Source organism: Lachancea lanzarotensis, scaffold LALA0S02 (assembly GCF_000938715.1).
Source record: "Lachancea lanzarotensis genome assembly LALA0, scaffold LALA0S02, whole genome shotgun sequence".
NCBI lineage: Eukaryota > Fungi > Ascomycota > Saccharomycetes > Saccharomycetales > Saccharomycetaceae > Lachancea > Lachancea lanzarotensis.
The window spans coordinates 931,767-952,844 of record NW_019212880.1 but is presented as its reverse complement, the minus strand read 5'-3'; the positions used below and the strand labels follow the sequence as shown (position 1 = coordinate 952,844).

The 21,078-nt window shown below is 43.8% G+C and overlaps 11 protein-coding genes across 11 annotated transcripts; 6 read left to right on the top strand and 5 right to left on the bottom strand.

The window, feature by feature from the left end:
• Positions 1 to 651: 651 nt before the first annotated feature.
• On the bottom strand, positions 652 to 1,374 carry ECM13 (LALA0S02e10660g1_1; the record flags this gene model as incomplete). Its single annotated transcript, XM_022774042.1, has 1 exon — positions 652 to 1,374. The coding sequence occupies one exon, from the start codon at positions 1,372 to 1,374 to the stop codon at positions 652 to 654; it is 723 nt and encodes a 240-aa protein (XP_022627508.1).
• Positions 1,375 to 1,858: 484 nt separating this feature from the next.
• LALA0_S02e10638g (LALA0S02e10638g1_1) lies at positions 1,859 to 2,377 on the bottom strand (the record flags this gene model as incomplete). The annotated part of the gene is made up of 1 exon (XM_022774041.1): positions 1,859 to 2,377. The coding sequence occupies one exon, from the start codon at positions 2,375 to 2,377 to the stop codon at positions 1,859 to 1,861; it is 519 nt and encodes a 172-aa protein (XP_022627507.1).
• An 894-nt stretch (positions 2,378 to 3,271) lies between these two features.
• On the top strand, positions 3,272 to 6,376 carry SDD3 (LALA0S02e10616g1_1; the record flags this gene model as incomplete). The annotated part of the gene is made up of 1 exon (XM_022774040.1): positions 3,272 to 6,376. The coding sequence occupies one exon, from the start codon at positions 3,272 to 3,274 to the stop codon at positions 6,374 to 6,376; it is 3,105 nt and encodes a 1,034-aa protein (XP_022627506.1).
• Positions 6,377 to 6,751: 375 nt separating this feature from the next.
• PKH1 (LALA0S02e10594g1_1) lies at positions 6,752 to 9,736 on the bottom strand (the record flags this gene model as incomplete). The annotated part of the gene is made up of 1 exon (XM_022774039.1): positions 6,752 to 9,736. The coding sequence occupies one exon, from the start codon at positions 9,734 to 9,736 to the stop codon at positions 6,752 to 6,754; it is 2,985 nt and encodes a 994-aa protein (XP_022627505.1).
• Positions 9,737 to 10,253: 517 nt separating this feature from the next.
• On the top strand, positions 10,254 to 10,814 carry LALA0_S02e10572g (LALA0S02e10572g1_1; the record flags this gene model as incomplete). Its single annotated transcript, XM_022774038.1, has 1 exon — positions 10,254 to 10,814. One exon carries the CDS (start codon positions 10,254 to 10,256, stop codon positions 10,812 to 10,814), a length of 561 nt encoding a protein of 186 aa, XP_022627504.1.
• Positions 10,815 to 11,245: 431 nt separating this feature from the next.
• On the top strand, positions 11,246 to 12,208 carry IZH1 (LALA0S02e10550g1_1; the record flags this gene model as incomplete). Its single annotated transcript, XM_022774037.1, has 1 exon — positions 11,246 to 12,208. One exon carries the CDS (start codon positions 11,246 to 11,248, stop codon positions 12,206 to 12,208), a length of 963 nt encoding a protein of 320 aa, XP_022627503.1.
• A 688-nt stretch (positions 12,209 to 12,896) lies between these two features.
• Positions 12,897 to 13,253, top strand: MZM1 (LALA0S02e10528g1_1; the record flags this gene model as incomplete). The annotated part of the gene is made up of 1 exon (XM_022774036.1): positions 12,897 to 13,253. One exon carries the CDS (start codon positions 12,897 to 12,899, stop codon positions 13,251 to 13,253), a length of 357 nt encoding a protein of 118 aa, XP_022627502.1.
• A 279-nt stretch (positions 13,254 to 13,532) lies between these two features.
• Positions 13,533 to 14,231, top strand: TPT1 (LALA0S02e10506g1_1; the record flags this gene model as incomplete). Its single annotated transcript, XM_022774035.1, has 1 exon — positions 13,533 to 14,231. One exon carries the CDS (start codon positions 13,533 to 13,535, stop codon positions 14,229 to 14,231), a length of 699 nt encoding a protein of 232 aa, XP_022627501.1.
• Positions 14,232 to 14,714: 483 nt separating this feature from the next.
• On the top strand, positions 14,715 to 15,803 carry RSM28 (LALA0S02e10484g1_1; the record flags this gene model as incomplete). The annotated part of the gene is made up of 1 exon (XM_022774034.1): positions 14,715 to 15,803. The coding sequence occupies one exon, from the start codon at positions 14,715 to 14,717 to the stop codon at positions 15,801 to 15,803; it is 1,089 nt and encodes a 362-aa protein (XP_022627500.1).
• Positions 15,804 to 15,865: 62 nt separating this feature from the next.
• VPS3 (LALA0S02e10462g1_1) lies at positions 15,866 to 18,658 on the bottom strand (the record flags this gene model as incomplete). The annotated part of the gene is made up of 1 exon (XM_022774033.1): positions 15,866 to 18,658. The coding sequence occupies one exon, from the start codon at positions 18,656 to 18,658 to the stop codon at positions 15,866 to 15,868; it is 2,793 nt and encodes a 930-aa protein (XP_022627499.1).
• Positions 18,659 to 18,852: 194 nt separating this feature from the next.
• Positions 18,853 to 20,847, bottom strand: PUF6 (LALA0S02e10440g1_1; the record flags this gene model as incomplete). Its single annotated transcript, XM_022774031.1, has 1 exon — positions 18,853 to 20,847. The coding sequence occupies one exon, from the start codon at positions 20,845 to 20,847 to the stop codon at positions 18,853 to 18,855; it is 1,995 nt and encodes a 664-aa protein (XP_022627498.1).
• Positions 20,848 to 21,078: the final 231 nt, after the last annotated feature.

Sequence of the window (21,078 nt, the reverse complement as noted above, 5' to 3'; positions counted from 1 at the left end):
TCTGGTGACGCTATATATGTATAATCTAGGTAATCTTATCGCTGCTGTAATTAGCTGGCTCGAGAGAACAATGGCCTTATCAAAACGACCTACAGAGACAGCAGGCTCGTAAAGTCAGGATGTTACGAAATAATGTGCGTGCAATACAATAATGAATGGTTACACAGCTTACGGAAACGCTTTTGATAACTGATAATCTGGTGTGTGTGTGTGGTGTCTTTGTTTCCTGACAAGTTAGCACGTTAGCGACAGTTTACGAAAAAGTGATCTTTCCCGGTGCATATAGAGGAAACATTGAGACTTAGTGGAAGAAGCCAGGGACATTACCGGTCTAGTTACATACCCTTCTATGTCTCTAGTGGCTCTTGTCTAGTCTATATTTCTATTATAATTGTTCATATATCTATTAGTTGAATATTAATTTGTAGATGGCTCTGGCCGGCGTCACGAAAAAAGAATGTAAAGTTCAAAGCTGGGCCTGGAAGGTCGAGAATTTCCCGTTGCTCTTGATTACTATTATGTACAGTACAGCAACGAAGATCTGCAGGCTTGACAAGCAGTGTGTATCGTGTTCTTTTCGGATGTTGGTGGTGGGGGTCGTTAAAATCGTGAAAAATCGTCGTAAGTGCTGAAAGGAAAGAAGTAGAATCCTTAGCACATCAGAGGTATCGCGGGAACGCGTTCTATCTTTACCGCGCTGTGGTGATGGTGGTGGAGGCGCTGTTGTTGGTGATGACGGTCCCAGTAGCTCAAAATACGCTCCGTTTCATCATCGGCGTCGGCGTCGTCGTCGTCGTCGAAAGCGACATCGCTCCATTTGTTACCATTATCATCATCATCATCATCGTCTTCGTCGTCGTCATCATCGTTGGCAAGCGTCACCACGGTTGTGGTCGTTTCGCAACGCATGCTCCGGTTACCGTTATCGTTCTCGTTGTCGTGAGGCCGGTAAATGTGTTTGGCTATCTCGTACAAAGGCACCGCTGGCGACTGAAATTCATTAGCGTCGTTGTCATTATGACGGTAACAGTACTCATCGGTATCTTCCAAATCCGAATCAAAGTCTTCTTCTTCGTCGAAGCTTGCGTCAGATTCGAGTTCTGAGTCCGAACCCGAATCGGAACCCGAATCGGAGCTTTCGGAATCCGATTGGAACTCTTCCAAAATTGTCGAGTTGTACGTTTGGACATCGCATTGCGTTTCTTCCAATGCCAGACGGTCCAGCAAATTAGCGTGGCCTACCAGAATTCGTAAGTTTAGATCCGTATTTTTATCGCTATGTGCACATCGTATCAGTTTGCTACGAGCCTGTTGTGTCAAAAGAGCCCGCTCTCTATCTGATGCCAGCAACGAGCGGTTTTGAAGCTGGTACATTATTTTTAGCTTTTCTATCAATTATAGTAGTAGTAGGAGTATTACCAAAAGGTGTGTGTCTACAACAGACGAATACCGTGAACGAGACAAGACATCATCGACACAGGAATCCGTAGTCGACACTGTCGTTTGTTATATACATGTCTTCCAACCTGGCTTACAGAATACTTGTTATTCGCGAATTATCCGTTCACGGCTTGGTGACAGGTCCGGTGCCGTCTTTTTTCCTCAGCCGAGCCATTTGAATAGCTATTGTGATCGTGTAAGCTCCAAAAACAAGCCACTACTGCTACTACTCTGACGACGTTGCATCAGCCTACTGATTTACTACTTACTGCACGGGAAATGCTAAAATGAGACGGAAAAAAAAAAAGTCCTTCCCCGTCCGGAAAAGAAGCGATGCAAGAACAGAAGGCAATGAAAACAGCGCAAATCGGAAGATACCGACAATGATACGCAAAATGATCTGTGTGGGTCTATGCTTTCAGGTTTTTTTTGTTGTTTGTTGCTTGGCACGGTATTCACTACTCAATGACACCTGCTGACGTTGATGCGTGTATAAACATTTTTTCTCACTTTGGTCTTGGGCGTCGTGGTGGGAAAAAGTGATCTGGCTTCGACCGGGAACGGGATTGAAAACTACAGAACAAAAGCCCGCACCACAACATCCGTATCGGTGGTGTGGTGACAGGGTCGTGTGGTGACAGGGTCGTGATAATGTTTCCGGGGTGGAGCGGTTTAGTTTCCCGCGAAATGCTCCGGTATTGTTCGGATAGAAATTAGAGACGGGGGAAAACCACAATTTCTGCAAGGGATTTGGAAAGTTACGGATGATGCTAACAGTATTGCGTTTTCCCGCGATGTTTGTGTGGTGAGTGCAGTGAGAAGTGCAATGTTGGTGAAAACCCGGATCTTGAAAACGGATCGTCGCTATATACGAAACGGATCGCAAAACGGGTTGTAAGGTTGGGTGCAGAGTAGAAGGTAGTTCCGGGCCTGGCATACTGTCATTGTTGCTGCTAGCCAGGACAGCGAAAGCTCTGAAATGGTTAGAATCACTGCCAATGCTGCTGTGAAGAGTCGTATGTCAATTGAATCTTTGTCAGTGCTAAGAAAACCTGTGTGCATGATAGCTATTGTTGAGAATTGCCCAGAGATTGTGGAAAGTTAAGAGCTACTGAAGAAAACGCTCAGCTGACGCTAACACTCAGCTCACAGTAACAATCAGCTCATATTGTGAAAAAGTGAGAACCGATTCATAGTAGTGAAAAAAGGAAACACCCTGCATGATATCCCACTTCATTCATGGAAACACAAGCTGCGGAAGATTATTGTTTCATCCAAGCAAGTGACCACCCGTTTCTTTATATATATTTCATCTAGCAAACACCCTCCGTCATCGCTGACGCCGCCACTTCGAATTCTTAATTCTGAATTCCGCTGCTAGCTAAAGACTCTAACTATCAATACAAAAGTCATCAGCCCACTCTTCTATGTGAATCAAATCCATGCCACAACCAGTGAACACACTTCCAAGAACGCTCACAACTATCCCGAGGCCATGTCTTCTTTACCGAATTATTTGAACACCTGTAAATCGCCCACGTCCGCAATTTCTCGCAAAACCCATTCATCGATTCAACTACAATTATTTTGATTTGCTGGTTCTCTTTAATTCAGTACCCATCACAATCATATGCTTCTTCTCTTGCTTGTTCAATTCACTGTCATCATCGAGTCTTTAGCTGTCCAATATATAACTGAAATTTATTCAAGAAGTACCGATGAGGTGTTCGAGTAAAATACAACTTTCACCAGCAATACTCAGCCAGGAGTATCGTTCAGCGAATTAACTAGGCTATAAGCCAACAACTCAAGTTTTCACTCACGTATAAAAATGACTTTCAACAAGCTGGTCTCTTTCCAATTGGACTATGCTCCGCAATATCATCTATCGAAGTTCATCTCATCTCGTTCTGGTCTTCAATTGATTCATATTCATAACCAGGCATCTCCCTTGGTACAAGGATACTTTGCAGTAGCCACAGAATGCCCAACAGACTCCGGAGCACCCCATACACTGGAACATTTGATTTTCATGGGGTCCAAAAAGTATCCATACAAAGGCCTGCTAGACACAGCTGGAAACTTGTGTATGTCATCCACAAACGCTTGGACCGCCACTGATCAAACCGTTTACACGCTATCGTCGGCCGGATGGCCTGGTTTTAAAAAACTGCTTCCCGTGTATCTGGATCATGTCTTGCATCCAACTTTGACAGATCAGGCGTGCACGACTGAGGTATACCATGTGGATCCACAGGACTTGCAAGAAAAAGGTGTGGTTTTTAGCGAAATGGAGGGAATCGAATCACAAAGTTGGTTCATTACTATGCTCGAAAAACAGCGGAAAATGTTTGAGGAAGGCAGCGGATACCGCTCCGAAACTGGTGGTCTTACTGAGAAATTAAGAGAACTGACCAACGATGAAATTCGCAAATTTCACAAAGACATGTATTCACCCGAGAATTTGTGTCTCATTATCGCTGGTAACGTTCCAGAAGATGAGCTTTTGTCCATTGTAACCGAGTTCGATGCCGACTTACCCACTTTTAACGGTGTGCGCTCCAGACCATTCTTGGACTCCAAAAAATCTCAGATTCCAGCCAAAAGAACCGAAACTAGTATTTCTGAGATCGAGTTTCCCGAAACTGACGAGTCTCAAGGTGAAATCCTAATGTCATGGATCGCAGAGCCTTATTCGGAACATCTCAAGGATCTTGCAGTTTCTATGCTGATGGATTATTTCACCGAAACTGCACTCGCTCCATTCAATAGCCACCTTGTTGAAATCGATGATCCTTTGGCAAATTTGGCAGAATACTGGACTGATGATTTCATGCGCACTATTGTGAACTTCAACTTTCATGGTGTACCCGTCGAACGGATGCACGAAGCCAAAGAAAAGATCCTCGAAATTCTTCGAAACCATAAAATTGACTTCGCACGCATGAAACAAGTTGTAGAGAACGGGAAATGGGAGTACGTTCTGAATTGTGAAAAAAATGGGCTCACATTCTTAAGTCAAACTTGCATAACTGACTTCATTTACGGTGATGACCGTGGTTCAATTCTGGAGAACACTCTGAAAAATCTGAACGATTTCGAAACGCTTGCAGGATGGTCTCAAGAACAATGGCAGATTTTGCTGAGAACATTGTTTGTTGACAACAAGCCTGTTATTGTTTTAGGAAAGCCAAGTGTTACTTTGTATCAGCAGCTTGAAGAGCAGAAAAAAGCAAGAACTGAGAAGGCCGAAAAAGATTTGGGAGAAGGAGGTCAACATCAACTCAAGGTCAAATTGGAAAACGCGGTGTCGCACAATTCTAAAGAGATTCCTGCCCATTTATTGCAAGATTTTAAGATAGCGGACGCGGAAAACAGCATATCATTGATAGAGACAGATAGTTTTTCGACCGTCCCGTCTTTCCAGAATGCGTCTTCGAAGGCCTGGGCAAAGAAGCTTTCGGATCAGATGCCAAAAAACTTCCCATTTTCACTACATTTCGAGCAATTCCCTTCTCAATTTATCGAGTTGCGAGTTTTGCTCAATACTGTCAAGGTTACTGATGTCACTTTACTGCCTTTATACCATGTTCTCTGTGAATTATTTTCCATGCCAATGAAAACTGAGGATGGTTCCATGCTTGCGTTCGAGAAGGTCGTTTCCGATCTGAAAGCGGAAACCATCGATTCTGAAATCGATTTGGGTTTGGCCGGTGCGTTCCCCGATCTTCTTGAGTTCAAGATATCGGCTCAAGTTTCAAACTACGCCAATGCTGTAAAGTGGATCAAACACTGTCTTTTTGACATGGTATTTGATGAGAAAAGAGTGAGAGTTCTCCTGGAAAAATACTGGACGTCAATAGTTGAACTCAAAAGAGAGGGCGACTTAATGGTCGATTCTCTCTTCAATAGGCACTTTTACACTGAGAGAACCACCAAGAAAGCTACTGATGCGTTATATGTTGAGGACTCTATCGAAGATGTAATTGATCATATTGACGAAGGGAAATTCAGCGAAGAGATCCTACCCAAGTTGAACGATATGCGCAATGAGATGGTCAAGGATTTCACCTCCTATCACGTACTTGTTTTGGGTGGGATCGAAAAGATCGAAGATGTGTATACGCCGTGGTTAGAGTTGGCATCAAAAGGGACTCAAGGAAACCCTTCTGTTGTGGAATACCCAGAGACTCCCCGCTTGTTGAGCTCGCTATCCGTTCTGGGAAAAAATCCAAAGGGCACTGCATATATTGTTACCACCCCCGCCTCGGAGTCATCATACATGACACTTGCCACAAGCTTGGGCATAAACGTTGATTACAAGCATTCTGATTATGCCGCGATATGTCTTGCAGCTGAGTACCTGAGCTGTGTGGAAGGTCCGTTTTGGAAGGGAATTCGCGGCTCTGGTTTTGCGTATGGCGCTAACATACTGAAGATGATAGAGTCAGATGCCATCGGATTCTCCGTTTATCGTGGTGCAGATATTATAAACTGCTACCAGACTGCTCATAAGATTGTTGAGGATTATGCGTTTGGGAATTGTGCAATTGACTCCCAACTGTGTCAAGGGGCAATAAGCAGCATTATTAATGGGATTGCGACAAGTGAGTCCGACTTCTTTTCTGCAGCCTTGATGAAGTACGTGGACGACATTTGTAGAAAGCGAGGGCCAAATTTCAATAAAGCGTTCCTGCGCAAACTTGGCGAAGTCAAGGTGGGAGAACTAAAGCATGTCTTTTCCAAGTATTTCCTACCTATGTTCAGCTCAGAAACGGCATCGATGTTCGTCAGCTGCCATCCTTCAAAGCTCGAGTCTGTCCAAAAGTTTATGGAAGCCCAGGGTTACAAAGTGGCTGTCGAAGAACTTGACGAAGAAAGCGAGGATACCAGTGGATCTGATACAGAAGAATCAAGTGAGGAAGAAACCAATTAATGACGATTGCCACTAAGCCCGTGAATTCTCGAAGGTTTAGTCTTATATCGAAGCTCATTGGAGAGCTTTGTGCTTAGTCCACCCATTTGTGGTCCATCGAGGCGTTTCCCCTCAGTGGCCATATGCCATCGACACTTTTCTCAAAAGGGACAGTGAGGCGTACCTGCGTGCGTACCTGCGTGCGTAATGGTCGATGAAATAGCGGCAATGGTTGCTGCAAGCATACGTATCGTGCAAGTAGGCCACTACTAAGATCGAAGAGACTGCATAGTACGTAAACTAATTAATTTCCCAGCTTCCACGTCATTCCTGCGATCAACAGACGACCTCCACGAAATGCTTCGCCATTATGAATATTTGCGATCGTATAAAGATTCATCTCTTGAACGGCCGATCAGACCTTTCAAGAAGCCTTGATCCTTTGCCTGAAGATGTGGGTCGTTGAAGTTGCCTGGATGTATACTGACCTGTGGAGTCTTGGACTAATTGCGACCTGTCGTTTATCGTACCGGCTGATGGAAGCCCGTTAGTAAGTTTTCCTGACAAAGGCACCGGCTTTACCGTCTTTTTACTTTCTTTGCCCTTTTTGTCAACAAATGTATCAAACAAGCGACCTGATTTGGATCCATTGGTGGAAAGTAGCGATGCTACCGGACTCGACGGTTTGGCAGGAGATTTTGGATCAGATGCCTTGGGCGACGATTTTACAAATGTCGGAGATGCCTTGGCTGCAAATGTGGACGTAGACGGCAATGTCGGACTTGCGAGCCTTGCCGCTCTACTGGCGATTCCAGAGGGTTCTGCTAATCTGGTCTTTTCCACGTTTCTATCGTGGTTGAGCCTCACGCTTTTTATTGAAGTTGATAGCCATGTTGAGTCACTGGCACGGCACTTGAAGACAAATGACTTGAACGGTGTCTCCACAACGTACTGGAAGTCGCTAACTTCATAGCCATCACCTTCAACAACAAGTTCTTTGATCCTCACATCTCGTTGAGACAAATCGATATCGAACTCAAGGTCGAAGGACAGGTTGGTTTCTGGTTGTACTCGATTTCTTTTGACAAAAACAAGGCAACGTCCAAACGTCGTGATTACCATAAATCTTCTCAAAAAATCTGAAGATGGAATAACGTCTGTGACTCTTGGAATCTCTTCGTTTTTCGCCTGGAATAACTTTTTGAATTTATGGGACACTGCATGCGTCTCCCCACCCTCAGGTTCGCTTTTCTTGTAGGAGTCAACCACAACGCTGTCAGTAATGGTCCATTCGAGATAGAAGTCTTTCTCAGTTAGATTATCAAAACCACTGTCGGATCTGAAACCCGTCACACCGCCTCCCGACCTCGCGACCTGCGATAAGAAAGTGGTTCTTTGTGAGGAGCGCCCTAGGTCCACCAGAGATGCGTTGGTTTTAGATAACCTCTTCTCTAAAAGTAGAGATTTCATGCAAGTCATTTCCACTTCGCCCGTTTTGAGAACCCGCTCATCGATATTTTTCAGATAGAAAGACCACAGGATATCGGTTTTATTCATGGGAGGTACCGAAAGGGTTGTGGCAGAAGATCCGCTAATGCCACCCGTTTGCGACCGATCTACGCGAGAAGGTGGAGGGAGTTGTGTAGGTCTAGGAGACGGAGGATCACTAGAAGGTACACCGCCAGAAGATTCAGACCTTCCTGAGTTTGGAGGAGGGGTTGATCTAGACGAATTTTTCATGAGCGCTAAAGCGGCCGCAGAAGCCGCACTTGTTGTTCTACGGTTATTCTGACGTCTATTTTGGATCTCTCTTTTTGCATTTTCTAAGATCTGAGCAGTTCTGGCATCTGTTGAGGGCCTCGCTGGCTCCGGAATTTTGGCTTCGTTCGTAGGCTCAGGAGTTGATGGAGCTGACGGGGTTTGTGAGCGGCTTTGTTTTTTCGGCATGTTGATCACAAGCTTTGGTTTAGTTTTGTCGAGAGCAGCAATTGGTTGCATAGCCTTAGCATTCATTTTATAAGGTGTAATCTCGGGAGCAGGATCTTCCCAAATACTATTATCGTCAAAATTTGTGTCACCGAAAAAGTGATGTTTCTTGATCTGTGCAGCTTCCAATCTATTCTCTGGGGCCTTCACCAGAATGCGCTTGATCAGATCTCTGATGACTAGCGGAAATCCTGCTGTGAATGCATATTGTGCTTTCATGACTTTTTGAAATGTGAGATACTCGTTAGTCGCCTTGAAAGGTGGCTTCCCAGCGATCATTTGGAAAAGGATACAACCAAAAGCCCAAATGTCACATTTGTAATCCACGTAGTTGTCATTCAAGAGCTCGGGTGATACATATTCAGCCGTACCAACAAATGATTTCGACCTCTCAGAAAGATCATAAGAATCCGTAACACCGTTTCTGTCGAGAAGTTTGGCGGTACCAAAATCAGTTAATTTAACCTTCATATCTTTATCCAGCAAGATGTTTTCAGGTTTAATATCTCTGTGCACTACCCCCATGTGGTGAAGGTAGTCGATGGCATCTAAGATCTGAGCAGAGTAGTATCGTGCACATTCCTCAGCTAAGGTTCCATGTTTCTTGATCACAGAAAGGAAATCACCATTTGGAGCGTATTCAAGCAAAAAATAGAGACTGGCTTCGTCCTGAAAGGTGAAATATAACTTGATGACACCTCTCCCACTATTCAATCGCTGTAGTGTGTTTTTTTCGATGTTGACGTACTTGACTTTTTTCTGACGTATAAGATATTCCTTGTTGAGGACTTTGACAGCATATTTCTTGCCACTGTCATTGGAACGGGCAAGCATGACGGTAGAATAAGAGCCATCTCCCAACACCTCTCCAAACCTAAAGTCTTTGATACCCTTTTTGATGACGTGTTTTGCCATGACTCCTGTTTCTGGGTTCACAACTTCCTTGACGATCTTAGCAGCGCCTCTCTCAGCCCATTCGTCTCGTCTTTTGCGCATTGATTCCGAGAGGTTCATTTCTTTGACAGAGGATGTGTAATTGTTTGTAGGAACCAAGGATTCGGAACTTGATTGTGCACTGCTGTCCAGGTCACCGTTGCTGCTTAGGCTGATATTATCAGCACCATTTGCAGATTTAAATTGACCGGAAGAGTCTCCATGGATCTGAATGAAGTTGCTTGTATCGGTGAGTGCTTTTTCCATTGGTGGCCTTGCCAAATTCTGACCATAACAATGTCTGGAAGAGCCATGCTGTTTGGCGATACTGAGTCCGCCTGGAACCGAATTCACAGAGATTTCAGATTGAGCCAAAACTGACCGATGGTCCAGACGAAGTCCTGGAGCCTTAGTCGGATCTTGGTCCCCTGGAATGAGTGGTCTTTCGTAGTCTAAAGACATGGTGCTAGTTCAAATGCAATGCAGTTTAGCCGTGAAATTCTGTTGTTGAAAAGTTACGAAAGTAGCACTGAGCTTTGCATAGGTCCCAAACAGCTTCACAAACAGTTTGAATAGTTTGTAGACCAAGTCTAACGCAACAGAATTGCTGATTGTTTACCTGGATTGATGTATGAAAGTAGTGAATTGTTGCTAACTTAAATTTACAAATTACTGACCTAGTTCGTCAGAAAAGAGTGATGGAATTGAAAAAGACCAGCAGTTTTAACCTTTTCAACCGGTATGACTGGTCAATCGCAATGTAATCGATTGGATAGCTCCTGATGGCTTCCTAAGGATGGTTTTATAGTTCAAGATGGACCAATTTTGGTCAAGTTTGAGTGACGTTTTGCGACATCTGTCAAAAGGGCCCTAGACTTGGACAATTTTGTAGTGTTTTGTATATGTTGTCGCGAATCAGCCTGGTGGGTTCAGTTACAATTAGATCTTCTTCGTTGGCAGCTATTTTTGGTCCATTAAAATGGCAACAACAGAGCTGGTACAGTGCTTCGAACAGGATGCAGAAGAATATTTGGGCCGTTTGCGGTTCCGCCGTCGACTGCGGTCGTGGCTGTCAGGATCAACGACACCTTGGACAAGTTGCCTGGAGAAAGAAGAAAAACACAGCACCCTGGAGTTCAGCTATGACACGGAACAGCTTGAGTTGCTGCTACTTTTGAACGGACTAAAGACTGTATCCCCGTCCAACGATGGGATTTCTCCCATGACCACACAAACCTTCCCTGGAGATATCAAAGATGAGCAGCAAGCTGCGCTTCCGCGACCACTCAGAAGACGTGGTGTTTTTGAGTTGGCCCATCGTCTAAAGAATGCCTTACGCAGATCGCGCAAAAGTGATGTCCCACACGAAAATTGCAAGGAAACGAATGGTCAAAACGACTTTCTGGCTGTGCTAGGAGAAACGAAAGATATCGCTGTCGAGTCAGAATCCAGAAGTTCCAAGCGCAACGAAAACTCGCCAGAATCGTGCGTGGCACCGTCCACAAACGTTCTCACCCTGCTGCAAAAGATCAAAAGTTAAAAGAAGAACGCCCAGACACAGAATCCACTCGACAGACACACATAACTCGCTTCATCAAAATTGTTGGACATGCACGTCATACTAATATCGCCGTTTTGAAGCTCCAAGACTCATTCGCAACATTTTACCATTAGGCTCATTCGAAAGCTGCGAATCGCAACAATCTCAACACAAGGCAAGCCTCTACGTTACAGCTGTATTTCTCATCGGAAATCAATAAAAGCTGAGTTCTACGTTTGGCCAAGACACAGCTCATCGCCTTGTCGTATACTACCAATGGCCTGAAAAATTAATCCCAACGAAATTTGGGTTATAGTGATGTTGAAACCTTTAAATATAAAAGGTGATGGTTAAACAAGCCTTAGGTGCCTTGAGAATCATTTCAAAGGGTCGGTTCAGTAACTGGCAAGCTCCCTTATTCTAGGGTTTCAATGAGTGCTACTTGCACGGTCAGACAGAGGCGAAGTCCGCCCGGGAAAGTTAGAAACGGGGACGGAGTGAAAATTGCATGTAAAGCCAGAAACCACGGGCTTTGCAGCTACGAAGAACTACCCGAATGGCAACGTGACAATGACAAAATACTCCGGGGCTATGTGCGCGAAACCCGGTCTCTTATGAAATGTGTGAAATCGCTATTTTACTTCCACAACGAGTCCGTGAACATTTACACCCATTTGATTCCTGGCGGAACATACCTAGCGCTTCTAATCTTCTTTACGGATTTTGTCCTAATTCCTCAGTTCCCATCAACGTCGATGTCCGATTACATCATGATCAACTTTTTCCTTCTGGGAGCCTTTTTATGTCTAATGTGCAGTAGTTGCTTCCACTGCATGAAGCAGCACTCCGAGGCACACAGCGACGCCTGGAGTAAAGTAGACTACATGGGCATCATTGTGCTGATTTCCTGTTCGATGGTATCGCTGCTGTACTATGGATTCCACGATTATTTATTCCATTTCAAGCTCTTCACTATCGTTGTGGTTGTCTTGGGATCAGTGTGTGCGGCGTTTGTGTTGAACGATCGTTTTAACGCCAAAAATTGGCGTGCTTTCCGGGCCGCGTTTTTCGTGCTGTTCGGATTCAGTGGTGTTGTGCCGATCGTAACTGGTCTCGTCAAATTTGGAATTGAAGAATCCTGCAAGCGAGTTCAGCTCCGTTTCGTGCTATGGGAAGCACTTTTCTACATTGTGGGTGCTGTGGTCTACGGACTGCGGCTACCTGAAGCACTTTTGCCGGGCAAATTCGATTTTGTTGGCCACAGTCACCAGCTATTCCATGTGCTAGTAGTGTGTGGCTCTATATGCCATTTCAGAGCGCTGATTGGGTCCTATTTTTTCCTGCACACTGGTCTCAGCACTTCGAATCTTCTCAATTTGAAAGTTCTCGCATGAAGGCTGGGATCCGTTTCCAATCTTCGTTGTTTCGTTAACTTTCAATACGGTGTCTGCGCATACACCGTATAACGACCTCTAAACACATGTATACATAATACGATATTAAGCCCCTAGCTGGCTCAAATTCGGGAATAAAACCCCAGAGGGTACTCTAGTTGCAGTTCAGTGCAGCAGATATTTATCACGCATGGCCATGAAGCATACCAAAAAAGCATGTCACTTTGTACTATAGTGTCGTCCATTGGGAGAGTGCAGTCATTTGACAATCGGGAGACCACTGACCGCATCAAATTGTGATCGCAACAGTGAAGAGACATTTTTCCTGTTGTTGCATGCGTCAAAGGCTCTAATAGCGTTTCACTTCTATTTCTCATAATGATTTTCTCTAAAATTGTCAAAATTTGGCATTTCGAGTGGGCAAAAAACGAGAAAATCCCAGCGTAAATGAGATCTGAGGTAACTAATACACATCACGATTATCTGACAGCATTCCTTCCGGGTTTTCCGCTGTTCAATAGGCGTTACAGGACTTCATCACGATACACGAGCACACTCATGAATTTAACATAATTAGTACCTATAATACCCATGTCATCGATTGACCATGGATTTCCAAGCGTTGATCTCATCACTCAACAGCATCACCCAGCACCATTCTTCCATCGACGAACCGCTCCAAACTATCATGAGTACCCGTATGGCTGCGCTGGCTGCCTACAGAAACGGTCTGCGAGCTACAAGAGTCGCATTCAGTCAAGACACAAGAGTTCTGTTAGCTGCAAGAACTCAAATGAGAGATGGTATGGTGCATCCACCAAACCCAGAACTATCCCCGGAACAGCAGATAAGTCATCTTAACGACGTTGCAGAGTTCTTGCGACGTAATATCGTGCAGGGAAAGAAAACCGAAGGCGACAAATATGCTTTGAACATTCATAAAGACACCGAACTGGGCGACAACGAAACGGTAAAACAAGCAAAAGCAACCCTAGCAGCCAAAGGTGGAGGCTGTTGCGGTGGTGGTGAGAAACTTTACGACTAGATTATATATAAAGAGAAGAATTCTCGACTTTTGAATCGAGATGCCCAACATCTGTAAATACATGCATCTACGTATACACTAGACAGACTCACTGATCTTTAACTAAGGGAAAGAATATAGCACAAACCAAAAACGTAGTCTTGAAACTCCTCCATTTACAGCTCACGCACGGGCTACACATTTTTTTGCAACTTGTTTTTAAATGTTTCGTTCATGCCATTACATCTCATTGCATCGCTACTCCCACTAGAGCTCCAGAAAACATAGAACAAGCTAGCTATGTCTGAAAATAAACGGGATATCCAAATCTCCAAGGCCTTGGCATATCTCCTTCGCCATGGCGCTGTGAATGAGGGGCTTCCCATAGATAACAACGGTTACGTCTCCATTGAGCTTTTGCTTAGACACAATAGGCTGAAAAGCTTACAATGCACGCTGCAAGACGTTGAACGGGTGGTGGCTAACAACGTGAAGAAACGGTTCCATATGCAGAGCAGCCACGACGGTCAGACAGTCATATGTGCCACACAAGGTCATTCTCTCGCACAAGTGACACCATCTGACGAAGTCCTTCACCAAATCTCCGCCACAGAAGAAATCCCTTCCAAACTTGTGCATGGCACCAACTTCAGCAATCTAAGACTCATACTCCAAACCGGCTCTCTTAAAAAGATGCGCAGAAACCACATACATCTAGCGGCTGGTGTCACCGGCTTGGATGAAAAGGTGGTTAGTGGCATGCGGACTTCCAGCAACGTTTACATCTATCTGAAAGTGAGAGATCTGTGCGAGAAATACCAAGTGTTCAGGTCGTTGAACGATGTGTATTTGGCACCCGAGGATATACCGATAAGTTTGATCCAGAATGTTGTTTTAGTCGGCAGCGATAAAAATAAATCTATTGTAAAGGAATTGCAACAGGCCCTGAACCAGCACAATGTACCATTTGAAGTATCTGAGGATGGTCACACGGTATAAACCGCGCCTTATAACGTCTTCCTTCTCGACAGCTACAACATACCACAAGTGGACAATTCAAAAAAGTTGATTTCTTGTAAACATCGATATATTTTTACGTGCCAAGGAAGTTCTCAAAAGTAACAGAACAGACCATTTGCTCAGGTAAAACGTATTTTATAGCGTTTTTTTCGACCCCACAAATAACAAATTATTCTAGCTTCCACAATACTGGTTTTGCCACGAAACTCTTTCAAATATAAGTCGAATAATTTTCAAACCTTTTGCATTTTATAAACCTCAACGTTTAGTCTTTCCTTGCTTTGTTTTTCGCAATGACACACTATTCTGTTGTTCAGCTATTCTTCTAGTCTGGTTGAAATATTCATCTCTTATTAGCTGCTGAAAAATTCTTGAATATATAAGTGATGAACTCAAGAAAGTTGAACAAATCATCGCATTAACGAGTCCCTTCTAGAGCTTTTAAGAGTCTCGGAGTCAGTTATGATTGTACCTAGGAAATTCGGGCAATCCAGGAGACTTTACAGCGGCGCTATCTCCCAGGATTTCTTGAAAAATGTGCTTGAACGAGTGAAAGAGACTGCAGCCAGGAAACCAACGCTTAATAGGCCAAATCCAAGGTCAAGAGCCCCTAGACGTGCCAATGAGAATGGTGAGATGGGTAGAAACCATTCTGGGAAAAAATTTGGCTCTAGAAGTGGTGGTTTTTCTCAAGGTCCTGTAACCAACGATTCAAATTTGTCTAATGCAAATGGAAATAGAAAACCTGGTATCAACGCCAGTGTTATGAACAGACAGTCACAATTCAGACGCAGAAGGAACGGAGCTGATGAGACTACCAGTGGAGACATGAGCTCGGGCAGTACAGGTATAATGGACGCTTTGGACTCAACCAGCGGTGTCCAGTTCCGTTCTAACAAATTCCAGCAAACTTCAAAACAACCGGGAAGAAAACCTCGTGCACCTCGGACATCACAGCGCACTGTTCCAGGGCAAACCAATTCGGCATCCTCGGTCGAAGGAATTGCTTCTAAAGTTAGGAAATCGACGCCTTCTCAACAATATTCTCCGGATGAACCTACACCGCTTGGGCTCCTTAAGTACGCACCAAGTTTGGCCTTCAGTTCTTTATCAAAAATGAACTCATATGGGCTATCAACTTTGCGAAAAAATGATTTTCCACTGACGCGCTCGATTAACTTAGGAGTGGCAACCTCCCCTTCCGAGAAACCACTCAACGTTTCCTTGACCCCGAATAGCGCAGGTTTTGGCAAATATATACCTGCCTCGTCTTTGGCATTGGGCAAGGAAAGACTATTCAAGAATGTCGCAGTATCTCCAGACCTGAGTCAATTCGAAAGAGCCGTACAGGGAAAGTATAGTGCTTTATCGCCTGCTAGCCAAAAATCTTTTGAAAATATTGCCAAAAATGCCAAGAAAAGAGGTGAGTTAGTACAAAACAGTGAGGTTGTGAGAATAAGTCTGGAAAAATCCAACATAGACGTTGTTAGCAAAAACCTCGTGTTTAACGTATGTTCAGGGCTCAAACCGGTGTCCCAGCTCGAGGTATAGATTCAACTCCGGCCGAGATCCACCCTGTCACAATTAAAAACATGTAAATAATGAAAAACAGCTCAGTTCTTTAGGTCCTTTTCTTCCATTAATCGGCTAAGAAGTTCAACATCCTCGCGTATTTCGTGCTTCAATAGTGCCTTCTCCAATTCTTGGTTCGTGAGGACTGTATTGATTTTTACCAGCACTAGAGTTAGAGGGTCCATGATATCTGCAAAACCATAATCATTTGGAATTAGCTTCAGCACTTCAATTAGGCCTTCAGTGGATGCTACTGTGTTTAAATGCTTATTCAAATGTTTCTTGAGCAGCATAAATGAGTCTTTTTTGGACTCAAGCTTCAAATAAAATTTCAAAACTTTTATCATGTCCTTCTCAGTTGCCAGCTTGTCGATAGTTTCAAAATCATTATAGGTCATCAACTTGTCCAGCAAGTCTCGCTCGAAAATCAAGTGCTTGTCTTCATCTTTCACCAAAAAAAAGAGAAGCATATTAGCGATGTCAAAGAGTTTGATTTTTTCAATGACAGCATCGAAGACAAGTCTATCATCATCTGCATACATCAATGACCTCAACTTTTCCCCATACTGTAGCAATTCGCTACACTCATGACTAGAAGTTAGTTTCATATCCAGAAACGTCTTCAAGCTCGGCTTCAGATAATCTTGATCTTGAGCATAGGATGCGGATAGTGCACCGAAGAACTCCCATAAATTGCCTTTCTCCATTACTTCTCGAAGCTTTGAGACGTAGTACTCTATCATAAAATGCTTGTCACTGACGTCATTGGAGCCCAAAGTTTCCAAAATTGCCATTTTGGTGACATTTTTATCAGGTATGGATATCAAATCCTTGACATCAAGCTTGGATCGACTCATTATATCAGTAATGTCTTTCATCAGACGTTCACGACCGGGACCACTAGTCTGGGTCTCTATAAGAAATACGATGTCCTTCTGCAGCGTGTTACGGTCATATCCTTTACTGCTTTGTAGCTTCGTGAGATTTTCAATAATGAAGGCGCCTACTTGAGTGCCATCCTTTTGTTCTTTCAAAAGTGATAAACAGTTGGGGTAGTCACCAACGCGAAGATAAATCTCATACATCAAGGGGTTATAACGCTCTTTGTTACTCTTGAGTAGAGCTAATATATCCAGGTAGCTCGTTGGCTCGCATTGATCCAGGTTTACATTAAGTTTGCGCTCCACATTATACTTTACAATCGCGGTGTCAATACTGCGGAAAACATTCTCTTTATCTTTTAATGACTTGAATTTCTCATTTCGGAGCTCGCTTCGAATAGCCTCGAGTTGTTTCTCGAAGTTAGTAATTTTATGGCACAGTTTGAGTCCGCGCGTTTCGTGGATGAAGTTTACAAGGCCATTAGGCACCCAAATGTCGCCAAAAACTTCAATACCGCATAGGTTAAAAAAAATACGCAGGTCCAAATCGAAGGCGTTGGCACACCATTCCATGACGATTTCTTGGTCTATCATTTGGCGATGCAAAACTTTAAGAAAGAGCTGCAACAAACGTAAGTAATTCATTGTCAGTTTCAGGAGAGATCCCATGTAAGCTAGCCTTCGATACTCTTCGAGGATGATCTCAATTTTTTCGATCGTTGGCTCATCATAGTCGTTAATCTGCAAAACCACGGGTTCCTTGCTAAGTAGATATATGCCTGCGGAAGAATAAATCAGTGAGGATGTATTCTCTTCGTAGTTGTCCATCACATGTGCTCTCTCCTGATTAATGCGAAACTCGTGGGTTCCTGGGGTTAAAGGGACGGAACGCAGCTTTTCAACAACTTGTTGCTTTCTTTCGAGGTTATCGACTGGGAAGACTTTGCTCGTTCTTGTTAGTCTTAATCTGCTGTCACTAGAAGTGCACCTAAGTTTTTGCACAATCTTCGGCTCAGTGTTTAACTCCAGATGATATACGTAGATGCCATGCTTCCCGTAATCCACAAGTATCAGCGGGAGGTCAATGATGACGTCTAGCGGATACCTTTCAAAAACTATAGTGCCTTGTGAAATATCACCTTGACGATTCACGACAAGGCCCATCGCGCTCTCCTCCATTGAATTACCACAGCACACAAGAAACTCATCAGTACTATAAATTTCAATCAGAGGCTTTAAATCGCCGCCTGACTCGCTAACGTGGAATAAAGGGAAAGTATCTTTTGTTTTTAAGTCTGTGAGCTCGTAATTGCCACCGTTGGATGCCATCATCGACCTTCGCGAGATTTTGGCATGTGAGATCGGCTTGGAAAACACTGGATCGGACATTACAATACGATTTTTGTAGATGGTAGCTTTTCTGGCTCCTTCTGGCCCAAAAAGTTGAACTTGATACGCACTGGAACTAGAAGAGTAGCGTATGACTTGGAAATCGCTCACATTGGGTATACTGTCCATATTTGGGACCGGTGCGAATTCAGGTAGGAGAAAGAAGTGCAAGGACCCTCCTGTATGAAGTAAAGCGATTTCAATTAGCGAGAGGACTTTTATCGCCTCAATTGGCTCAGAGTTCTCGGGATCGAACTTGGTTTGTGAAACCAGCATATAATTTTTAGTCTCCATCTCGAAATAGTGCAAGAGATCGCCCTGTTGTGTTCCTAAATATAAATTTTTGTCGTGTGCATCGAAACTAGTTGGGCAACATCCAGTCGGAAGATATTCAATGAGTGTGTCGAGTCTCAGAGGGCCCTCTGAAGCTTCTACTGTTGCAGTTTCGCTCAAGCCACCTTCTCTCTCATTTGTGTCGTTATCACTTGAGTAACTGGCCTCATTGGTTGGCTCTTTTTCGGTACCCCCAACTTTCAATTGCTGATCGCTACCGTCATTGCTCATAACACTACAAGTGGGAGTTGACAGAACGCTCTATGAATGTAATTGCTTCCCCATTGAACATCTTGGGATGAGATGAGATGAGATGAGATGGGATATTGTAGTGTTGTGAATTTAAGAAAGCCGTAGGGAAAGATAATGTCTCTTAAAAGGTGGGCTTTATATATAATGTACAAGTTTCGATCGGATAGAGTCCCTTACGAATTCTCAGTTATTAGCTTTGCCAACAGACGACCGCCCTTGTTGTCGTTGCTGTCTTTGTCAATGTTTTTAGCGACCTTTTTCAAGTCTTTTAGGAATTTTTTGTTTCCGGCCTTGGACAGCGACTCATAAAGTGCTACGACGGTAAAAGAGCTGTCAGCGTTGTTGATCCAATCCAACAAATTTGTTTCGTCAATGATGGCTTCGTAGAATTTCTGGGCAAATTCGGGACCAAGCCCTTGAACTTTATGCAACGGTTCGAGCTTCCTTTCCTTGGCATTCCACTTTCCGCCCTGAATCAATGATTTTAATAGACGGACCGAGAAAGGTCTATGAATCGGATGAGTGTCCTCGGAAATATCACCTTTGAAATAGGCAACAATGGTGTCGATCACTTCCTGGAACTTCTGCTGGTCTTGTTCACCAAGTTGCTCGTAAAACTCATCGTTGACAAGCACTTCGCTTATAAACTGACACCCAAGAGTTTCTTCCAAAATCAGGTCGTAGTACTTGGCAATGGTGCTGAGATACATGGGCGCAAACTTATTCAGAAGCTCCCGTCTTCTCTGCTCGAAAGGCTTCTTGGACGTCTTCTCCGAAAGTTGAATGTATTTTTGCAATTCTTTCTTGGCATTAGGTGAGAAGTATTTTCCGTCAAGTCCCAATAGTATGTACAAGAAGGGTCTTCTTCCAAACTTGTCAACGATGATGCTTTGCAAACGGTCTTTTATGGCGGGTCCGAATGACTTGAACATCATAACTGTATCATCCACACACATTAGTGCAGTGGTCAACACAGTGTTACCAAACTCGTTTCTGATCAAATTGTCCGCATGGTCTTTCAAGTTCTTGATGATTATTTTTCTCTCCTTAGCTGTAGCTCTTGCTATTAGGGTAGAACAGACCTCAGCTCCTTCTGGAGTATGTACTAGCTCTGCAAATTTGTCCTCTAGCACCTCTATAAATTCTGAGATCTCCTTATCGCCCGCGATCTTGACGTATTCGACCATAGCGGCATGCAAAATCTGAAACCCAACGGAACCTTTTTCAACGGAAGCGGTGATGGTGCCAATCAAGTTCTTGCTGATAATGTTTTTCTTCTCTGCGCTGCTCTCGCATACTTGCTCGAGGGTCAAGTCCTTGTGAGCATCTCTGAAAACCGCATATTCTGCACCCCAGAATTCGCGGATCATCTGTTGTCTCTGTTCGTGGGAAGCGTACAACACGTACAGATCTTCAACGACGTGAGCACCTTCACGATGTCTCATAAGCTTTCTTAAGGATCCGTGCAATTCATCGATGATCAATTGTCTGGACTGCTTTGTACCGTAATGCAATAGTTTGACCAGAAGGTACTTACCATAAGAAGAGGTGGCCAAAACGTAGTACTTGCCCTTCAACGCTTCAATCACCTGCTCACGGCGTTCCTTCGAGGAGTATTTTACCAGTGTTTGCACGACACGCGATGCATCATGTTTCATCACCAAATCACTTATACGATCTTTTGAAAGTTCCCAGACCTCGTTGGCCAATTTCTCACGTACTGGTTTTGGCACTGGTGGGTTGTTCACCCGCAGTCTTTCCCAAAGCGACTTGATTTGCTGAACTTCGGCACCGGATTTTCTTTGCATTTTACGCTCTTTGAGTAGCTTTCTTTGCTCTGCGTGTTGTCCTGGACCTTCACTCTCACTTTTTTTCTTGTCATCATCACCAACTGAGTTTTCTTGGGTTACTGAGTCTTCCTCGTCATCAGAATCAACCTTTGCTTCTTTCTGGTCTGATTCATCGCCAGAATCCTGATCTAATTCATCTTCTTCGGAACTTGCATCCAACTCGTCTTGCTCATCGGCTTCTTCCTCATCATCCTCCGCTGAAGAAATGTCCTCGCTGCTAGCCGAAGATTCGACTTCAACTTTAGCTTTCTTGGCACTTTTGTTATCCTTCACCTTAAGAGCATGTTTCTTACCGTTCTTGGAGGTAACAGAAGCCATTATCGATGGTTGAAATGGATATTCTTTCCACAAGGTGTTCTTAGGATCGTAGCTCATCGCATCGACTAAAATTTTTTTAACTATGGGAAGTTGAAAAATATCAATTTAGCGTCAGTTTGGGAAAAGATGATTCATATTGCAAAGAATAATAAAGAACTTACACGTGAGTTTTACTTAGCCAACTAAAAGTTTGGAAACACCACATCCAATAATTTGGGTTTTGGACAATGG